This window comes from Mauremys mutica, chromosome 24 (assembly GCF_020497125.1).
Source record: "Mauremys mutica isolate MM-2020 ecotype Southern chromosome 24, ASM2049712v1, whole genome shotgun sequence".
Taxonomy (NCBI): domain Eukaryota; kingdom Metazoa; phylum Chordata; order Testudines; family Geoemydidae; genus Mauremys; species Mauremys mutica.
The window spans coordinates 13,996,078-14,018,507 of record NC_059095.1 but is presented as its reverse complement, the minus strand read 5'-3'; the positions used below and the strand labels follow the sequence as shown (position 1 = coordinate 14,018,507).

At 44.3% G+C, this 22,430-nt stretch overlaps 1 protein-coding gene across 1 annotated transcript in view; it reads right to left on the bottom strand.

Annotated features, from left to right (window-relative positions):
• The window catches only part of RAB11B (RAB11B, member RAS oncogene family), a 33,680-nt gene extending 14,363 nt beyond the window's left edge, over window positions 1–19,317 (bottom strand). Inside the window, exon 1 of the mRNA XM_044998362.1 lies at window positions 19,146–19,317. Within this exon, the coding sequence (XP_044854297.1) occupies window positions 19,146–19,185 (40 nt within the window). The 5' untranslated portion in view covers window positions 19,186–19,317. The remainder of the gene's footprint in view (window positions 1–19,145) is intronic.
• Window positions 19,318–22,430: the final 3,113 nt, after the last annotated feature.

The following is a 22,430-nucleotide window of genomic DNA, read 5'->3' as shown; positions in this document are numbered from 1 at the left end:
GTTGATGACCTCCAGATACAATCCCCTCTCCCCCAAATCAACAACTTATTTTCTCAACCAGATTTGTCACACAAAAGTTTCTTTAACAGAACATTACAGGGACTTTGTAGGTAATTGCCTAAAATGTCTGTCAATCTCTTTGTGAGATCCTACCATATTAAGTTTATGCATCATTATGGGACAGGGATTATATATAATTCCATGGGGGAGGGTAAACACATCCTTTTAGGAACTACGAACAGCAGGGGGTAATTCGGCAAATTCCCTCACATTGTAACACCTCCAGAGCGAGGTACCACCCCCTGAGGAGGTTCCCTTTTATTAGTTCAAAATGGATTCTCCAGAGGCCAATGGACAAAAGGAAGGACTAGAGAGTCTAAGTTTAAACTTACTCAGTCTTTGTTCTGATCTAGCAAAACAGACAGGATCAGATTTGTCAAAGGGGAGGGCCCCAATCCTTAGGGAATGGTTGAAAGGACTGACACCAACTGGAGCTCTTGGAGAGATGATCTCTGTTAAGCTTATTGGTATCCATGCAAGCCTGTTTATTTTTTTTAATGTTCTAATGCTTTTACCTTAAGAATAAATGTACTTGCTTAGAAAGAGCTGTGTGGTAACTCAACTGCGGCAATTACACTGTTTAGAGCCTGCGGAGGTAGCAAAGTGCAGAAATAGGCCTGTTCGGCAGTCTGCCTTCCTGGAGCAACTCTCAGTGCAGGCAAGGAACTACGAAGACCGGAAAAACCCTGGTTAGGAGGGACAAAGACAAAAAGGTCTCCATCCAAGAGAGGTGATGGCTGAGGAGCCTAGAGTTGAGGCTCTTGTGGGACCATGAGGGGAAATTATAGGTACAAGGACTACTCTCTCTTTTTTTTTTTTTTTAAATCCCTACATTAGGGAGTGCACAAGTTAGCAAGCAATAAATGGAAACTCATGGTCAAATCAACAAAAGCCACCCTTACCAATCACAGCAAAGAATATGAGCATCATTCGCCCCTTTTCCAAAAGAGGTTACTGAAGTTGAAGGTGGGTCAAAGAGGCACAGAGACAGACAGACTGCAGGTGGGACATCCCGTTATTGCAATAACAAGGGTGAATTATAATGTGTGGGTCGCAGGTCGCCTCACAGACTTCCCTTCACTAAACGTGGTACTTCTGCCTGCTAGCCAGGAGCATACACCATATCCATACACATTTAAGAAATGTATATTAAGCAATATAATTGAAGAGTCTTAATTTTTAAATTTTTGTATGGTTAGAAAATAGGATTTTTTATTTATTAGATTATTAATTTCTCTACTCATGATCTATGTTAAACTGCATTTGGATGGTAATTTAAATTCAATTAAAAATACACAAGACATTTAAAAAAATGTTTTATTAGGTTATGCAAATATTTCTGGATACATAAGAAGTTTGAGAACATTTTATAATTTAATTTATTAAAAGGACGTATTATCTGTAGCCAGTGAATTGAACTGTTTCTGGTCCCCATAGCCTTGAAGATTTTAGAACGAAAAATTTTATTTCATCATCACAGACCTCTTTAATTCAGAGATTGGAAGCAGAAAATAAGCTTTCCTGCTTTTACAGCTTTGAATGAACTGAAATAAAAGAAAATATTCTTCTGCATGTTCCAGGTGCTTAACTGTGACTGCCACCAGTTCAGTGATTTGACTCTCTTTAAAACTTCAGCAGTAAACATGTACTGCTTGAATTATTTTTTATTTAACATCAACATACTATACACCAGACATTACTGGTGGCTTTTGGCCTCAAATTGCTCCCTCAAGGCATTCCTAATCCTTGCAGCCCGACGCTGGGCCCCTCAAATAGCCCTGTTCTCTGGCTGTTCAAATTCAGCCTCCAGGTGTTGAACCTCCGAGTTCCATGCCTGAGTGAATCTTTCACCTTCCCCTTCACAAATGTTATGGAGGGTACAGCACGCGGATATAACCGCAGGGATGTGGTCATTTGCCAGGTCCAGCTTCCCATACAGAGAGCGCCAGCGGTCCTTTACACAGCCAAAAGCACACTCCACGGTCATTCTGCACCGGCTCAGCCTGTTGAGCCGCTCCTTGCTGTTGTCAAGGCTCCCTGTGTAGGGTTTCATGAGCCACGGCATTAAAGGGTAAGCAGCGTCTTCAAGGATCATAATGGGCATTTCAAATTCCCCTCTGGTGATCTTCTGGTTTGGGAAAGAAGTCCCAGCCTGCAGCTTCTTGAACAGGCCAGTGTTCCAAAAGATGTGTGTCATGCACCTTTCCAGGCCAGCCTGCATTAATGTCAATGAAATGTCCACAGTGATCCACAAGAAGCAGCAAAGAATCCTGTGGCACCTTATAGACTAACAGACGTTTTGCAGCATGAGCTTTCGTGGGTGAATACCCACTTCTTCGGATGCAAGTGAATACCCACTTGCATCCGAAGAAGTGGGTATTCACCCACGAAAGCTCATGCTGCAAAACGTCTGTTAGTCTATAAGGTGCCACAGGACTCTTTGCTGCTTCTACAGAACCAGACTAACACGGCTACCCCTCTGATACAGTGATCCACAAGCGCTTGGAGAACCGTAGAGAAATACCCCTTCCGATTAACATACTCAGGGCTAAGTGGGCTGTGCCAGACTTGCAATGTGTGTGCCATCTATCGCCCCTTCGCAGTTATGGAAACCCATTTGTGCAAAGCTGTCCACAACGTCCTGCACATTACCCAGAGTCACCGTTCTTCTGAGCAGGATGCAATTAATGGCCCTGCAAACTTGCATCAAACACAATTCCAACGGTCGACTTTCTCACTCCAAACTGTTTAGCGACAGCTGTCTGGAGTTGCCAGCTTCCAGACTGCAATAGCCATCCGCTTCTCCACCATCAAGGTAGATCTCAATCTCGTGTCCTTGTGCTGCAGGGTGGAGGCAAGCTCCTTACACAGTCCTATGAAAGTGGCTTTTCTCACCCAAAAGTTCTGCAGCCACTGCTCATGATCCGAGACTTGCATGACGATGTGATCCCACCACTCAGTGCTTGTTTCCTGAGCCCAAAAGTGGCGTTCTACGGTGGTGAGCATGTCCATGAATGCCACAAGCAAACTCGTATTGTATGCATTACTCGAGTCGATATCGTCGTCGGAACCCTCACTATCACTTTGGATCCTAAGGAATAACTCGACCACCAAACCCTGGCGAGACTCGGCAGCATACTCAGCAGTTTGGGCTCCATTCCCGTAGACCGAAAGGGAAGACAGAGCGTACAGTACAAAAAACATTGAAAAATGGCACCAAATGTGGACAGAAGCACAGGGAATGCTAGGATGCGAACTGATGCATCACAGGGTTTGGGACAGGACCCAGAATGCCCTGCACCCCCCCACCCCCTTCCCACAAGCCACAGTGCCAGAATGGAAAGAGGTGCTCTGTGGGATAGCTGCCCATAATGCACTGCTCCCAATGCTGCTGCAAGTGCCGCAAATGTGGCCACGCCAGTGCACAAGCAGCTGTCAGTGTGGACAGACTGCAACACTTTCCCTACTGCACTCTCCGAAGGCGGGTTTAACTCAGTGCTCTACATCTGGAAGTGTAGCCATGCCCTGAGTCAGCTTCATGCAGCCCTTGAAGGCTAGTTACTACACAATGGCCCACCTCCCACTGATTCCAAGGGGAGTTACACTCTGGATTTTGGGGGTAAGCAATCTTAAATTTCCACAGACCATAAATGGAGTTTGCCCTATCCCTAGGGTGAGATTAACACCCTGATCTAGACATATGTTCAGTATTTTTGATTATCAGATTCATAGACAAATGGAGAAGGGGGGGAGGAAGGGGTCATTGCATCCATCCCATGACAAGCGAATTCAGGGACCTCCTAAAATTCTTAGTTCCCTAGTCTTGCCATAATCCTGCTAAGAGGGAGTGGCATTTCACCTGTATCAAGATTGTGTCATTGCACTCTATATGAATTTATGAAAGTATGCTGATGAGTGAATATAATGTAACTAAAATACCTTACAAGAGACCTTTTGCATGAAGCGTATCATTACCAAGCTTATAATCTGAGTGTGGTCATCCTATTTGTATAAATGTATTACTCTTGTATCTGAAACTAGAAATATGAAATATAACTCTGAGAGCCTATTGTAATTCTGCAAAGTGTGGGCCATTAATGGTGGTTTGGCATCTTGATGGCTCCCACCAACCAGGACAACTGACCGTTGATCGCTCTGTTTGCAGACAGGCCTTCCTGAAGGCTTGGGGGTCTTACCGTGACATGTGATCATGTCACCTGAACTGGAATCCATCTGTAACCTGGTGCTCTTCCATTGAGAAGGAGGGGTGGGAGCCTAGAGGGACAAATGATTCCTGCCTTATGCAAAAGAGATACAAGTGGGTGGACCTGAACAAAGGGGGTGGCCATCATAACAAACCCCCTAGCTACCCCCTGAGCTGGAACAAGGGCTGTACCAGGGGAAAGGATTGTGCCCAGACTAGGAAGGCGTCCAGTCTGTGAAAGAAACTTATGAAACACCTCTGAGGGTGAGATTTTATCTGTAATATTACTGTATTAGGCTTAGACTTGCATGTTTCATTTTGTTTTCCTTGGTAATTCACTTTGTTCTGTCTGTCACTATTTGGAACCAATTAAATCCTACTGTCTGTATTTAATAAAATCTCATTTTACTTATTAACTAACCCAGAGTATGTATTAATACGGGGGGGGGGGGGGGGGAGAGGAGAAAACAGCTGTGCATCTCTCTCTATCAGTGTTTATGAGTTTACCCTGTATAAGCTTTATGCAGGGTTAAAATGGATTTATTTGGAGTTTGGACCCCATTGGGAGTTGAGCATCTGGGTGTTAAGACAGGAACACTTCTTAAGTTGCTTTCAGTTAAGTCTGCAGCTTTGAGGCATGTGGTTCAGACGCTGGGTCAGCGTTGGAGCAGACTGGCATGTCTGGCTCAACAAGGCAGGAAAAGCAGGGGCAGAAGTAGTCTTGGCACATCAGTTAGCAGCCCCAAGGGGGTTTCTGTGATCCAACCCGTCACAAGGATATTCTGTGTTTTGAATGACATTTTGGTTAGAAAAGGGTCGATTTGCAAATATCAAGTTTGTTTTATCAGTCATTATATAATTTGGGTAAGTACTAGTTAGTATTTATACTACTTTTCATCCAAAGGTCTCCAAGTACTTTACAAACATCAATCCGCATAATAACCTTGTGAGTTAAGCAAGGGGAAGCAGAAGACAAAGGTTGAAGTGTGACCTTTGAGCAAGTCACACAACATGTCAAAGTCAGACATGAGTTTAGAATTCAGGAGGTTCCTAGCATCAGGAACAATTCAGTAGACAATGTTTGCTCTACTTCTATCAGCAGAGCTTTCTGGTGGAGTAAAATGATAAAATTTGTTTTGGATGTGGTGTGAAGCTTTTTTTATTATTATTTTTAATAATAAATTAACATGAAATAAGTAGGGCAAAACTCAAATTGTAAAGACTCTTTGGAGTAGGGACAGTTTGTCCTGTGTTTCTACAGGGCCTAGCACAATGGGAACCTGGTCTATGACTGAGTTCTAGGTGTTGGTTTTTTTGCAAAATTATACATCACTTTCAAATGCTCCTACACTGGAACATACCAAACCACAGTAGCATGAATGGGCTTTAAAAGTACTAAAAAAGTTGCACTGATCTAACTAGATAGATTTTTAATTTAGTTACATTAGGGATTTGCACTGGTTAAAGTGCATGTAAAAATCAGTTTAACCCAAGCTTGCATCCTCAACTACAGTGATGCTTACCTCTTTCCTGTACTTCCTTCTCTCTCCTAGCTACACGCTGCCATCAGTTTACTTTGTTTGGTACTTGTAGTAATGGGTGCTCTGTAAACACACATAGTACAGTAAGTGAGCAAAAGAAAGAAGGGGGCACAAATGGTAAACTGGTTGCTGAAATAGTCTGTTCCCAGGTCATTAAAGGCATTTAAAAATCTACGATAAGGACCCTGAATTGGACAGAGTTGAGGGTGTAGAAGAGATGTATTTTTATATTACACACACCCCAGCTTGTCCCACCCAGAAGGCAAGCTGCTGTGTGCTGGACAAGCCGGAACTGCAGACTGGTCTTGAAGGTGCATTGTGTAGAGGGAACTGTTGTGCGTTAGTCTAGAAGTAATGAATTAATGCATTATTGTTGCTAGGTCCTCATTCCAGAGAAGTGGTTGAAGCCTTCTGCCTATCTGGAGGTGCAAGAAACATTACTAACACTACCTAGCTCACAAAAAGAAGATTCAAGTCTCATACTGAATTCCAGATAACTGAAGTACCAATGGCGAAGTTCAGCCAGTAAGAACCAAAAATAGACATCCTGACTTTAAAAATACACATCTCATAGCAGAGCTAGAGCAGTAAAGACGGAAGACCGGATTTAAAAAAAAATTGAGCACAAAGACAAAAGTTGATTTTCTTACAGTTGTGCAGCTTAAATTGACGCTAATGACACTGTCATGGAATATCTCAGATAGTAGATAACTTCAGGAAACTCAGAAGCATGTTGAAGATAAACACCCAAGTAATCTTCTCTGAGATCCTTCCTGTCCCACAAGCAAAGGAAGACAGAAGATTGAGGAAGTCAGCCGCTGGATAGGTAAGTGTTGCATGATGGAGGGTTTTGGTTTTGTGGAACATTGGTCCACCTTCTATGGGGAGAAGGGACTATATAGTTTGGTTGACCTCTGCCTCAGTAGAAGCGGGACCAATCTCCTTGGGACAGGCTGGCTCGAGTAGTCAGGATGGGGTTAAGCTAATAAAAGGGAAGATATGAGTGCTCAGCACAAAAATTGAGATGTGGAGAAAATAATTAACCAAGGAACCAAAGGACATGGAGACATTCACTAGCCTTGAATTGCCTATGCACCAATGCTAGGTGTCTGGGTAACAAACAAGAACTGGAATTGCTCATTTATGCACAAATTCAGTCTAGCTGGTATTACTGAAGCCCACTGGAATGATTTGCACAACTGTAATGTTAACATCAATGGTTATAACCTAGTTAGGAAGGATCAAGTGGGCAAAAGGGGAGAGGGAGTGGCACTGTCAAAAACGGCATTACCGGTTTCAGAGTCACTGATAACTCAGAAGAAAATGATCCTTAATACTTACAGATCAATGTCTTAACAGATAAAGCACAAGATGGGGTATTAGTTGGTGTCTTCTATAGACCAGGGGTAGGCAACCTATGGCATGCGTGCTCAAGGCAGCACGTGAGCTGATTTTCAAGGGCACTCACACTGCCCGGGTCTGGGGAGCTGTGCATTTTAATTTAATTTTAAATGAAGCTTCTTAAACATTTAAAAAACCTTATTTACTTTACATACAACATTAGTTTAGTTGTATATTATAGACTTAGAAAGAGACCTTCTAAAAACATTAAATGCATTACTGGCATGTGAAACCTTAAATTAGAGGTTGCTGACCCCTGCTATAGACCATCATATCACACTAGGGAACATGATGACTACCTCCTTAGGTACCTATCTAGAATGTGCAGGAAAAAGTTCTGGGTGATCATTGGGGGGGGGGGGGGGGGGGGAGAGAAGAGAGAAGAGCAGGGAGACATGACTTCAATTGCAGTGACATATGCTGGAGGTATCATGCTGCCAGTATTAGATCATCCCTGGAATTTCTAAAATATATAGGAGGACAGTCTCCTAACTCAAGAAGTGTTGCAACCAATCAGAAGAATGTGAATGATAATTGGGATTATTTAAGAGCACCTTACTAGATGCCCAAAAAGCCACAATTGAGGAAGAAGGCTTTGCTGGTTAGATGGGAAGTGAAGGCAGATATTTAAAAAAAAAAGGGGGGGGGGGAGGTTGATAGTAATTAATATAAAATCAGTAGTTATTAATTTTCTACAATTCCTAAGGGATGCAAAGGAGCACAAGGGGAAATCTCTGGCCAGCAGAGTTAAGGCCAATAAGGGAGAATTTTTTAAAATATACTAGGAACAAAAAAAGATACCAATGTGAGGATCTGGTCCATTATCATTTGTAGAAGCATCAGAAATAATGCAGAAAAAGCAGAAATTTTCAATTATTTCAGTTCTGTATTTGGGAAAATACAGACTATACAGACTCATCACATGGTGATTAACAATTTTTATTCCACTGTAGAGTGGAAAACAGCAGCCACTAAAGGTAAACTTATCAGCAGGTCAAAATAGCTCTTTTAAAACTCTTGGATGCAAGTTGAGGAGCTTGCTGGACCATTAATGCTGACATTCAGTAAGTCTTGGAACACTGGGAAAGTTCCAGAAGATGGAAGAAAATTAACGTTGTGTCAGTTTTTAAAAACAGGTAAACAGGATGACCAGGGTAATTATAGGTTGGTCAGCTGACCAATCCCAGGCAATATAATGGAGCAGTTGACATGGGAATTGATTAATAAGTATTAAAGGAAATTAATGCAAATCAACAGGGATTTTTGGAAAATAATCCTGTCAAATTAACTTGCTATATTAAATGATTTTACAAGTTTGGCTGATCCAAGTACATTATATGAACACAATTACTTTTACTTCTGTAAGGCATTTGACTTGGTACCACAAGACATTTTGATTGAAAAACTAGAATGATTTAAAATTAATATGGCACACATTAAATGGATTAAAAACTGGCTAACTGATAGATCTCAAAGTGTACTTGAGAGCAGAGACTCATCATCAAGCGGGTATGTGTCCAGCGGGGACCCACAGTGATCGGTTCTTGGCCCTGCACTATTTAACAATTGTAGTAATGACCTGGAAGAAAACAAAACCACCACTCAAATCTGAGGATGACAAAATTGGAGGAGTAGTACATAAAGAGGATTGGTCACTGATACAGTGTGAAGTAGGTTGCTTGGTAAGCTAGGCCCAAGAAAACAAAATGCATTTTAACTAGGACTGTCAATTAATCGCTGTTAACTTGTGATTAACTCAAAAATTAAATTGTGATTAATTGCAGTTTTAATCGCACTGTTAAACAATAGAATGCCAATTGAAATTTATTAAATATTTTGGATGTTTTTCCTATGTTGACATATTGTATTCTGTGTTGTAGTTGAAATCAAAGTGTATATTTTTTATTACAAATATCTGAACAGTAAAAATGATAAACAAAAGAAACAGTATTTTTCAATTCACCTCATACAAGTACCATAGTGCACTCTTTGTCATGAAAGCGCAACTTACAAATGTAGATTTTTTTTTGTTACCTAACTGCACTCAAACAAAACAATGTAAAACTTCAGAGCCTACAAGTCCACTTAATCCTACATCTTGTTCAGCCAGTCACTAAGACAAACAAGTTTGTTTACATTTATGGGACATAATACGGCCTGCTTCTTATTTACAAGATCACCTGAAAGTGAGAACAGGTGTTCACACGGCACTTTTGTAGCTGTCACTGCAAGGTATTTATATGCTCCTTCATCCTTTGACTACCATTCCAGAGGACATGCTTCCATGCTAATGACACTCATAAAAAAAAATGTGTTAAATTTGTGACTAACTCCTTGGGGGAGAACTGTATGTCTCCTGATCTGTTTTACCTGCATTCTGCCATATATTTCATGTTATAGCAGACTCGGATGATGACCCAGCACATGTTGTTTGCTTTAAGAACACTTACACTGCAAATTTCACAAAACGCAAAGAAAGTACCAATGTGAGATTTCTAAAGAGAGCTACAGCACTCAAGGTTTAAGACTCTGAAGTGCCTTCCAAAATCTGAGAGGGACGAGGTGTGGCGCATGCTTTCAAAAGTCTTAAAAGAGCAACACTCCAATGCAGAAACTACAGAACCCGAACCACCAAAAAAGAAAAAAAAAAAAATCAACCTTCTGCTGGTAGCATCTGACTGAGATAATGAAAATGAGCATGCATCAGTCCACACCGCTTTGTATCATTATTGAGCAGAACCATCATCAGCATGGACGCATGTCCTTTTGGTATGGGGGTCAAACCATGAAGGGACATATGAATCTTTAGTGCATCTGGCATGTAAATATCTTGTGACAGTGACATGCGAATGCCTATTCTCACTTCCAGGTGACATTATAAACAAGAAGCAGGCAGCATAACCTCCTGCAAATGTAAACAAATTTGTTTGTCTGAGCCAGGGGTTGGCAACTTTCAAAGAAGTCATTTTTTTGTTTTTGTCTTTGACCAAAATATTTCGAGAGCTGCATCACACCCAAAGCTACTAGAGTTAGAATGTATCAACTAATAATAATTGAACATTTTCAAGTTATTACTACTCGCCAATACTTTTAATGCAGCTAGAATCGAGGTGCTTCAGCAAGGACTGTACCAGACTGCCCACAGCCTGGGTATGTGGCCGCAGTGTTAAACCATGCTGGGTCCAGGCCGTTGCATCTTCACAGATATCTTTAGCCAGGGTAGCTAAATTAAAGCTAGCAGAGCTGCAATCAGGAGCGTGATTGCAATGTAGGCACACCCCCTGCATTTGTACAGCACCTAGCACAATGGAGACCTGATCTCAGTTGGGGCCTACTGACGTTACTGATATACAAACAAGTTTGGACCCATCTCTCCTGCAAATACTTGCATTCACATTTGGGTTTGTTAAAATGCATCGCTACAGGGCCTGCAAGTGACCTGACAGTCCCTCAAGTGAGGCTCTGAATAAGGGCAGGGGGGGTCACAGTAATGCGCTCCCTGGAGACTGAGTGGTCTCTGCCCTTCTGAATCATGGGGTGCCAGAAGCATTGCGTACCTGAGACAACACCCATGCTGCAGTGCGTACGTGAACCTCCAAAGCCCCTGCATGCAAACCTCCCACCTCTTCCGCTGAGTGCCAGTCTTCCTTGATTACAAAGCAGGGGGATTGGGGTGCAGGGGGGGAGGGAACCAGCCAATGGGAGCTGAAAGGGCAGTGCCTGTGGGCACAGGCAGCGCATGAAGACCCGCTGTCCCCCCTCCCACCAAGGGGCGTGCAGAGATATGCCAGCAGCCAGCTGCTTCCTGGAGTGGCTTGGGCCAGGGCAGGCAGCCAGCCTGCTAAGCCCTGCTGCACTGCCAGCTGGGAGCCGCCTGTGGTAAGCACCTCCCAGCCAGAGCCTCCACCTTGCACCCCCTCAAAAAACGGTTGCCCACAAGGGGGCAGCCAAAGAGCCACATGGGGCTCTGGAGCCCCAGGTTGCCGACCCCTGGACTGAGCGATTGGCTGTACAAGAAGTAGGAGTGAGTGGACCTGTAATCTCTGAAGTTTTCTATTGTTTTATTTTTGAGTGCATTTTTTTTTGGTACATAACTACATTTGTAAGGTCAACTTTACTGCTATAAAGACTGCACTATAGTACTTGTATTAGGTGAACTGACATACTGTGTCTTTTGTTTCTTTTTTATAGTGCAAATATTTGTAATAAAATATAAAGTGAGCACTGTACACTTCGTATTCTGTTTTGTAACTGAAATAATACATTTGAAAATGTGGAGAACGTCAAAAATAATGAGAATACCATTTATTAAGTATTTAACAGCACAATTAATTGTGATTAACTTTTTTTAAAATCGCTTGACAGCTGTAGTTTTAACATGGTTAAATATCAGTTATCTATTCAGGAACAAAGAACATAGACCATACTTACAGGATGGGGGACTATCTGGGAAGCACTGAATCTGAGAAAGATTTAGGGGTAGGCTTCCAGTGTGCTGCTGCGACCAAAACAGCTAATGCAATCCTGGGATTTATAAAAGAGGAATCCAGAACAGGAGGAGAGATGTTATTTCACTGGTGTGACCGCTACTGGAATACTGTGTTCAGTTCTGGTGCACACAATTCAAGAAGGATATTGATAAACTGGAGCAGGCTCAGAGAAGAGCCACAAGAATGAGTAAAGTATTTGAAAACATGCCTTATAGTGATAAGCTAAATATATTGAGCTTTTTGAGGCTAACCAATCACTGGCCATGAGAAGGTCCATTTTGGTCAATTTCACAGTCACAGGATTTTTAAAAAGAGTGTCAGAGGGGTAGCCATGTTAGTCTGGATCTGTAAAAGCAGCAAAAAAAAAAAAAAAAAAAAAAAGAGTTCTGTGGCACCTTATAGACTAACAAACGTATTGGAGCATGAGCTTTCGTGGGTGAATGCATCTGACGAAGTGGGTATTCACTCACGAAAGCTCATGCTCCAATACGTTTGTTAGTCTATAATGTACCACAGAATTCTTTGCCGCTTTAAAAATAAATAAATAAATGTCATGATTTCAGCTATTTAAATCTGAAATTTCATGTGTAACTGTAGGGGTCCTGACCCAAAATGGAGATATGGGGGGGGGGGGGGAGGTTGCAGTACTACTACTCTTACTTCTGCGCTGCTGCTAGCGGTGGTGCTGCCTTCAGAGCTGGGCAGCTGGAAAGCAGCAGCTGCTGGCTGGGCAGCACTCTGGTCCAGCAGCAGCCCAGAAATAAGGATGGCACAGTATGGTATTGCCACCCTTAGTTCCGCGCTGCTGCTGGTGGGGCACTGCCTTCATAGCTGTCTCGAGCTGCCCAGCTCTGAAGGCAGAACAGCAGTAAGGGGACAATACCGCAACCCCCCCTAAAATAATCTTGTGGCCCCCTGCAACTCCCCTTTGGGTCAGGACCCCCAATTTGAGAAACACTGATCTCCCCGGTGAAAACTGTGTAGTATAGGGTAAAAGCACACAAAAGACCAGATTCCATGGTCCGTGACATGTTTTCCATGGCCGTGAAGATGGTAGGACCCTAGTAATACAGACATTCAGACTAGACAATCACAGTGATCCCTTCTGGCTTTGGAATCCATCAATAAATTTTTTGTTAGCATCTTTTAATTTTTTGCCTGTGGTATTTTGAACACTCTAAACCAGGGGCTGGCAACCTTTCAGAAGTGGTGTGCCAGTCTTCGTTTATTCACTCTAACTTAAGGTTTCGCATGCCAGTAATACATTTTAGTTTTTAGAAGGTCTCTCTCTCCAAGTCTATAATATATAACTAAACTATTGTTGTATGTAAAGCAAATACATTTAAAATGTTTAAGAAGCGTCATTTAAAATTAAATTAAAATGCAGAGCCCCCCGGACCTGTGGCCAGGACCCAGGCAGTGTGAGTGCCCCTGAAAAATCAGCTCATGTGCCGCCTTCAGCACGCGTGCCATAGGTTGCCTACCCCTGCTCTAAACAATATCAGAGCACATTTCCCATTAAGGCTTGCAGAAATAAGACTTGTTACAAATAATTTAACATATAAGGATGCCAAATCTTTGTGCATTTTTTAAAGTGGTTTATTATGAACAAACCTACCTTTACTACTACTGCTCCTACTACTAAAGCTTCAGTTATACCGGCCATACTTCCAAAAAAGCTGGAGGCAAATATTTCTCTACCTCTAGATACAGTTTCTTAAAGGTCAGCAATTTTTCCTTCCTGCAGCCTTCAACATTTTTATTTAAGAGTGAACTTTTCTATAAAAACTGATTTTCTTGTTAGAATACAACAGACAGCGTTTGCAGTTTTACAGGTACAGTGAATCACCTCAAAGACCATTTTGGGGCTATTATAAAACACTGAAGGACAACTATTAATGTATTTGACTCTAAACCAGAGGTGCACAAACTACAGTCCGCAGGCCACATCCAGCCCATGGGACCGCCTGCCCGGCCCCTGAGCTCCTGGCCAGAGAGGCTATCCCTGGCCCCTCCCCTGCTGTCCCACCTCCCCTGCAGCCATGCTGCTGCATGGGCAGTGCTCTGGGTGGCAGGGCTGCGCACTTATGCAGGGCAGCACAGCAGTGTGTCTGGCTCCAGCCGAGAGGGCAGCTCCAGACATGCTGCTCTGAGCAGCATGGTAAGGGGGCTGGGGCGTTGGATATGGGGCAGGGGGGCGGTTGGATGGGGCAGAGGTTGGGGGGGCAGGGGTGTGGATGGGGTCAGGGCAGTTAGGGGTCAGGGGGGTTAGACAGGGGTGGGGTCCGGGGGGCGGATGGGTGTGGGGGCCAGGCTGTTTGGGGGAGGCACAGCCTTCCCTATCCAGCCCTCCATACAGTTTTGCACCCCAATGTGGCCCTCAGGCCAAAAAGTTTGCCCACCCCTGCTCTAAATAGACCAGTGAACCCACCTGCTATATGTTCCATTTATAACTCAAAGCAAAAGGTTTCTGCTTTTTAAAATGTTCACACTGCAAGCTAATTTGCTAATAGAAAAATCCAAAGTTTCAGCTTTGTGTATTATTCACCAACAAGAGACTTACTTCAAAGTCCTTCACTGGCAATTTTAGTTCTGTTCTGCCACATGCAGACATCAGCTTGTTCTTCCCCAGCTAGAGCATAACAGACAAAGCTAGGGCAGTGCAGACAACGGGCAAAGTTTCATTTTGATCAATAAAAAAAAAATACAACAAAAAAACAGATTTGAGTGAAGATGCACAAACATGACACTAAAGATTATTGTACAGATATACTCTAAGAATGGCTAGTCCTCCAGAGCAGCTCTCTGACCATAACCACACTTTCACCCTCTAAGTACAAAAACAACAGATTACCTGAGGCCAGACTTCAGCCATCTTTCCATATCTACTACAGTCATATTAAAGAACAGCCACTCCCGCATACAGAAGACAGCCAATTCTTGCGTGAGGGAACACCAAAACAGTGAGCTGGCTGTAACAACAGCTCATGCTCTAGTTTCTCAGCCATTTTCAAATTCTGAACAGTCAGTTTACGCAATAATTTCATATAAAACTTTGCTGAATACCATTTTTGCAAACAAAAAAAAGTTACTGAAGTCAAAATTTCATAAAGGAAGTTCTAGAGCAGTAAATATTATAACAGTTGAAGTGTGATTCTGAAGCTTTTTTTTTTTAAAAGAAAAGAACTAAATAAATCTTAGTTATAAGCTTTGTGGGCTATAACCCACTTCATCAGATGCATGGAGTGAAAAATACAATAAGCAGGTATAAAATATACAGCACATGAAAAGATGAGAGTTGTCTTACCAAGTGGGGCGGGGGTCAGTGCTAATGAGGCCAATTCAATCATAGTGAATGTGGCCCATTCCCAACAGTTGACAAGAAGGTGTGAGTATCAGAGGGAAAATTATTTTTTGTAGTGACCCAGCCACACCATCAGGGGCTCGGCTCACCTGAACATCTACCAATGTGATATATGCCATCATGTGCCAGCAATGCCCCTCTGCCATGTACTATGGCCAAACCGAACAGTCTCTGTGCAAAAGAATAAAACGGACACAAATCAGACATTAAGAATTGTAACATTCAAAAACCAGTAGAAGAGCACTTGAATCTCCCTGGACACTCAACAACAAACTTAAAAGTGGCCATTCTTCAATAAAAAAACTTCAAAACCAGACTTCAACAAGAAACTGCAGACTTGGAATTAATTTGCAAACTTGACACCATCAAATTAGGCCTGAAAAGACTGGGAGTGGCTGGGTCACTACGAAAAATAGTTTTCCCTCTGTTGATACTCACCCCTTCTTGTCAACTGTTGGGAATGGGCCACATCCACCCTAACTGAATTGGCCTCATTAGCACTGACACACACCCCCACTTGGTAAGACAACTCCCATTTTTTTAATGCTATATTTATACCTGCTTATTGTATTTTTCACTCCATGCATCCAATGAAGTGGGTTATAGCCCACGAAAGCTTATGCCCAAATAAATGTGTTAGTCTCTAAGGTGCCACAAGGACTCCTCGTTTTTGCTGATACAGACTAACATGGCTACCCCTCTAAAACCTGACATTTTTAAGCCTCTTTAGGTCTACTAAGCCACTCCAATATGTAAATCGGGAGGATGATTAGTACATATCTTTTGCTAGCAAAATGTGTCTGTAAAACTAAAATTAGCGTTAAATTGTACCCTAAAGATGCACCAGGAGATAAATACCAGGTCTCTTTCAGAAAAAGTGGTTAGCGTATTCTGTCCCCTTAACACAGAAAGTAAAAATCAGAAATCCTTCCTGAAATGCAATCATCTCCTTCCTGCTCAGACCACCATATATATGGTCGCTGGAACAGAGGTAGAAACAACTCAAAAAGCCAGTGCACAGATAAAAATAAGGGCAGGTCAGAATACCAGCAAAAAATTCACTCAGACACCAGTTATTTCTTCAATGCCTGCACAACACATGATATATAGTTTCACAAGGCAGTGGGGATTGAAGTTGGTCTTACCCATTGTTTTTTATTACTTTTGGGGGCACAGCCTGGGCAGCAGCCCCATCTCTTTCCAGGTGAGACTCATAAGCCACTATATTATTCCTTCTCTGGTATCAATGATCCCATAGCTAGAAGGGGAACAGCACAACAGATTTTTACTGCTGGGCCAAGAGATAAATAATAAAAAATATCATCTAAGCAACATCAGTGCATTTCCAGCACCATTTGGCACATAGAAGACCTGGTCCCCACCCTAAGGAATTTAGGCTCTCAGCCACATAGAACAGGGTTCCCCCTCACTAAACAATGTTAGAAAGTACTTTACAATACAAATACAAAACCAAGTTCTTCCCTGAAAATATAAAGTCTAATTTAAGTTCAACTATTTCTCAGTGTAGATTTTTTTTAAACAAGATCCATGTAATGTTGTGTACTTTCATCTACGTATCAAATTATTTTTGAGGGGGAAAAGAATAAGACAGTTGTCAAGCTTTAAAGTCTTTGGATATTGAGTCATTTAGAAAGCTGATGGGATTTAGTACCAGGCCTGGCAATTTAGCATACTCTGGAAGTTAATCAATTGTGCTTTAAGGGAGGAGGGGAAAAAGAAAAAAGTTTTTCCAACTGTTTGGCAGCTCTTAAAATGAGTGGGTCATATAGTGCAATACATATTAACTATACATGAAAATAAGAGACAGAGTAAACTGCTTCTAATGGGAAAAAAAAACATAACCAAAAAACCCCCTCAATTTTCCCCTGGCAAGCAAAATATTTATGCATGGACACCAATGAAAAGAACAAGTGCTTGTCTATATAGCAAGTTCCAGCATGGCAAGACAGCGTGTTAATCTACAGCACACTAACTCACTGTGAGGACACTGTTACAGCAGGGGTCCCCAACGCGGCACCCGCGTCCTGGCCGGCAGTCGAGCATCCGCCGAAATTCGGTGGCATTTTGGCAGATGCTCAGCCGCCACCATGGTCCTTCATCTGGCGCCCACCAGACGAAAAAGGTTGGGGACCACTGTGTTACAGTGTAAAGTGTGTCCTGGAGTACCACTTGTAGGACAGTTGCAAATAGCAATACTTCAATACACATCAACTTCAAATCCTCAGGAAGGTTTTCATCAGAGAAAACACACACATCCTACTCCAGTTCCAAAATCAACTACACACCTAGATGTCATCAATCCACAGCTTGTTTTCCTAGAACAGGGGTAGGCAACCTATGGCACGCTGAAGGCGGCACGTGAGCTGATTTTCAGTGGCACACACACTGCCCGGGTCCTGGCCACCAGTCCGGGGAGCTCTGCATTTTAATTAATTTTAAATGAACCTTATTTACTTTACATACAACAATAGTTTAGTTATATATTAGAGAGACTTATAGAAAAAGACCTTCTAAAAATGTTAAAATGTATGACTGGCACGTGAAACCTTAAATCAGAGTGAATAAATGAAGACTCAGCACACCACTTCTGAAAGGTTGCCAACCCCTGTCCTAGAATATCACACTGCTGCAACTCAACTGGTGGTAGCAACAGTGAGAGTGCTGTTATTGCCAGTGTCACAGACCTGCTCAGAGCTGGGGCCAGCAGTCAGTCTGCACTAGTGCAACCATCATTGCTACTGCCAGTGAAGTTGTGACAATGAGATATTTGTGTTCACAGACACTCCCTTAAAACTCCAGAGCATCCACCACCAATATTTTTTTGGATGAGAGCACAAAGTCATTTCAGTCTCTAAAGAGAAATTGCCAATACGAAAAACTTCTGCAGAGGTTCAGCAACTGGCTTCAGAGAATTTTATGAAGTTAATGTCATGTGGGCATTAAATATATACTGAGCAATCTCAGTTTAAAGCTGCCCAGTAGTTAGAAAGTTGCAGCGCTATTGGGATAGCAATAAAGGAATTTCTGCTTATTACAGCAACTCTAGAGTTAAGCGACAAAGAGTCCTAGAGTTAAGGTGGATAAGAGTTTTCTACTCTAACCCCCATTTTCATTTAGCAATTTTTGAGCAACATTTGAGCTGAAGTTTCTTGCCCTTTGTCTCAACTCAAAGGTAGTTTTTTGGAAAATTTAAATTAATGCTAACCTGTTGTTTCTAAGGCTATGTCTACACTGGCAAGTGAAGGACAAAACCTTTGTCTTTCAGAGGTGTTAACACCTCCCATCCCCAGAACAACAACAGTTTTGCCACGACAAGCACCAATGTGAAGAGCGTGTTGTTGGCAGGTGCGCTTGTTGGGGGTGGAAGTTCTTGGCCCTCAGGAGAGCCAACAAAACAGCAGCTACACTGCCCGACGTTCAGTGGCACAGATGCAGCGGCACAGCCGTGTCGCTGAGAGCTGTGTAGTGTAGACAGCCTTAGGTAGCCAAGCATTAAACACACATTTTTAAGTGCTTAAAAAACAGAGAGAGGGGCAGCCAGAGTCCAAGAACAGAACAAAATTGTGTTCACACCTTTTTCCTCTACTTCCAAGCGCTTACTGGGGAACATGTTCTTCACTAGATTAACAATACTGGGTTTTCGAAGGTGCTTGAACACACCTACGGGAGTGACATGGGTGCGCTGTGCATCGAGCCAGCACCGCCACCAGCCCCCCGACTTCTGGGGAACAAAGCGGACGTGCTGGGGGCCCCGGCCGAGGGGGGCAGGCGGGACGGGCGGCGCCAGACGCGGAGCGCTGCTCGGTTCCCAGCGGCAGAGCCCACACACCGCCCCGCACTCCCCGCGGGCTGCCAAGCCTGGCGGGCACCGTCCCTCGGCCCGGGACACGCCGCCCCGCTGCCCGCCCGGCCCCTCCGAACATGCCCAGCGGCCTGCGCCTCCTCCGGGCCCAGCCGCCCCGACCCGCTGCCTGGCGGCCATGGCGGCCGACGGGCCAAGGCAGCGCCGCGAGCCCGGCGGCGGCCCCTGGGCCGGGGAGGGGGGGGGGGGGCGCCCGCGGTACCTTTGAAGAGATAGTCGTACTCGTCGTCCCGGGTGCCCATGGCGATGGCGGCGGGGCCGATCCTCTGGCTGCCAGGCACCGACGCGGTGCGGTGCGGGTGGGGAGAACCGCTCCCGCTGCCGCCTATCAGCGGCCGCCAGGGACGCCGGAGGGTGGGCACATCGCGACCTCCGCAGACACCACCCAATGGGCGGCTGCGTCAAGATGGCTGACAGGCGGCCCAACCAATCAGTTCAGGACGGTGGGGGCGGGGCGGGGCCTAGCTGAGCAGGGCAGGCGCGCTGTGATGTGAGGGGGGGGGGGTCCCTGCTGCAGCCCCCCACCCCGAGCAGGGCGCGGACACGGCCCGTGGCCACTGCCCACGCCGGCCCTGACCAATAAAGTTTTAATTGAATTACGTCACGTGCTGACCTGCAGGCGCGCTCTAGCCGGCACCGGCTGCCCAGCCCGCCCTGGCAAGCCCCGAGGGCACCCGGCTGGGTTCAGTGCTGCCCAACCCCCACCCGGGCCAGGCCCTGCTTGGCTCCCAATTCCAAGTCCAGAGCACCCACCAGCCGCCCCTCATCAGCTCCTCTCCCCCCCTCCCAGTGCCTCCCACACACCGTGTTCAGCAGCGTGCAGGAGGTGCTGGGGAGGAGGCACAGAGCAAGGGCAGGGCATGCTTGGGTGGGGGGAAGCTTGGGTCAGGGGGCAAGGGGGGTGGGGCTTGGGGCGGAGTGGGGGTCAAGCACCTACCGGCAACTTAGAAAGACGGCGCCTCTGGCATGAGCATGGGTTCACTGACTCATGGGGCTCCCTTTTCAGCATCAGTGACTAAGCCCAATAAAAGAACTTCAGAGTTCCCTTATGGCTCAGGGAGTTCCAGGGGCAGATCCCCTACAAAGAGCTAATCCAAAAGGAGATCTCCTCCCCCAAACCACTCTTCCACCGAGATTTTGTGGCCTAATGTGGTTCCCACCAAAGTGGCACACTGAGGAATCATCACAATTGTCACTGATGAAGCTGCCTCCAGTCAGGGGCTCTTCCTTCTTGATGTCACATTTGGCACCACCAAAAGTTTCTGTGGTATTGCTACATCAGGCACAGCAATCCCAGCAGTTTGGGATGACATTGCTACTTGAAGAGACCACAGCACCATGTAGACTGTCTACAGCACCAGATGGCATCAGAGAGATTTACAGCACTGGCAGATAGGAGCCTGAATCACCTCTATTGTCTACATCAGTTTCCCTGCTGGTGCCAAAACATTCAGCAACCGTGGCACTAACTACCTCAGTGACTCTACTTACCCCACCAAGATTGACAACACCACTTACAGAGCTGACATACTCTTCCTCAATGGCCTGAGATGACAGTCACAACTCGGAGAGGTTGCAGCACATGTACTTCCCTAGAGCTTCAGTCTCTTACAGATGGTCTAGAGACTTTTCTGCAGACAGGCACTGGGACATCCATCAATCAGGTCATAGAATGTGGAATGTGGATCCCAATACCATGGCCACTGGTCCATAACTCTCAATGCCAGTGTGGCTGTACTGGGGGCCTCGGTCAGCAAAAAAGAGGAATAATTAACCTCAGACCTTGTGTACTAGGACACTTCCATCCACAGTCTTGGCCACCCTGGCTGCTCTGGAACCTTCACCAGATCAGCCTTCACTTGTTCCTGAGGGGGTACCAGAAGAGGTTGCACCCACTGCTGCTGATATTATCCTCATTCTCATTCTCCCCTGACAAGGCCATTGTCCTTCCCAACTTCAAGGGGTTCAGGACCTACTTAGGAGAATCACAACAGCATTACAGATTCCTATAGAAGAGATCCAGGAGGCCAATCCACAAATTAATGGACATTCTACATGGACCCAGCAAACACCACCCACAGCAGCACTAACTTCCTGCAAGGTGGACAAAAAGTACCAAGTCCTCCTAATGGAGCTGAATTCTTCTATACTCACCTTGTGCCATCTTTACTGGTCGTGACTTCTGCACACAAGAAGTCACAGCAAAACAAAGCCACACCAAAAGACTGAGTACCAATATGAATTGATTTATTTGACCATATTCCTCAGCAAGACTATAATTTTGGGTGCCAACTATCATGCTCTAATGGCCAGATATGACTTCCAAGCCTTGAAAAAGTTGGCAGCCATTACAGACAGCCACCCAGAGACCAGAGAAGAGCTCTTCTCTTTAATCAACAAAGGCCAATTCATGGCAAAGTCCAGTCTCCAGACTTCGCTGGATGCTGCAGACAGGGCCTCCTGATCAGTGGTCATAGTGATGGTCATGAGGACACCTCAAAGTTGAAAGGCTCTGGCTCCCCTTGGGAAATACAATCCACCATTGAGGACATACCATTCAAAGGTTCAGTGTTCTTTAGTGCAAGAAGAGATGAGGCTCTTCACACCTTGAAGAAGAGCAACTCTGTGATCTCTGTCTACACTCTGGCCCCGAAAATGGAGCATTTTAGACAGCAATCTCATGCTCCGCCACCCTTCTTCCATTAGAGGTCCACGGGGCCTCTAAAAAGGACATATTCATTGACACACTCAGCAACCCGCCCGTCACTACCAGCATCACAGAACAGAAGCATTAATTTTGGTGGGACTGTTGAGAGCTATGAACCCACCTCTTCAGATCTAGAACCAATCCTGTCTTTTGGGAATCACCTAACCCTCTTCAGGGACTTGTGGTCCTCTGTCACCACAAACCAGGGGTTTATGGGCATATCAGCCTATACCACCTGATTTCTCACTGTGCCTATGTAGGAGCAGGATTTTATAATTGTACTATGAGAATTAATGTATAATTTGATTTTATCCTGTCAGCCACCCTTTTTGAATAGCAGAAAGGAATGACAGACCAGAACAATCCTTATGACTGATTATGGTCACCCTTTTGTTTTAGGATAAGTTATAATGTCTACTATGGTTTCCTATATGTATCACAAATTAGGCACTCTAGTTAAATATACATTTCTTTGTTTTAAAGTTTAGAAAGTAGAGACAAGATCTCATATTGTGTCTATGTTAAGGAGATTAGAGGAACATTAAAGGCCTGGGCCCCAATGTAAATTGTTTTAATTATAAGATTTAGGAAGGCTTAATTTACGATGCCTTTTCTTGCTCAACATAAAAACTGCTGTATACCTTTAACTGTAAAAAACTGTGTGAATGAGGAATGTATGCATCAGGAAGAGATAAGGTGTGAAGGCCATTATTATAGCCAAATGGTTAAGGAAAAAGGAGTGAAGAGACTTAACGACACCATCAATGTGCATCCATAATA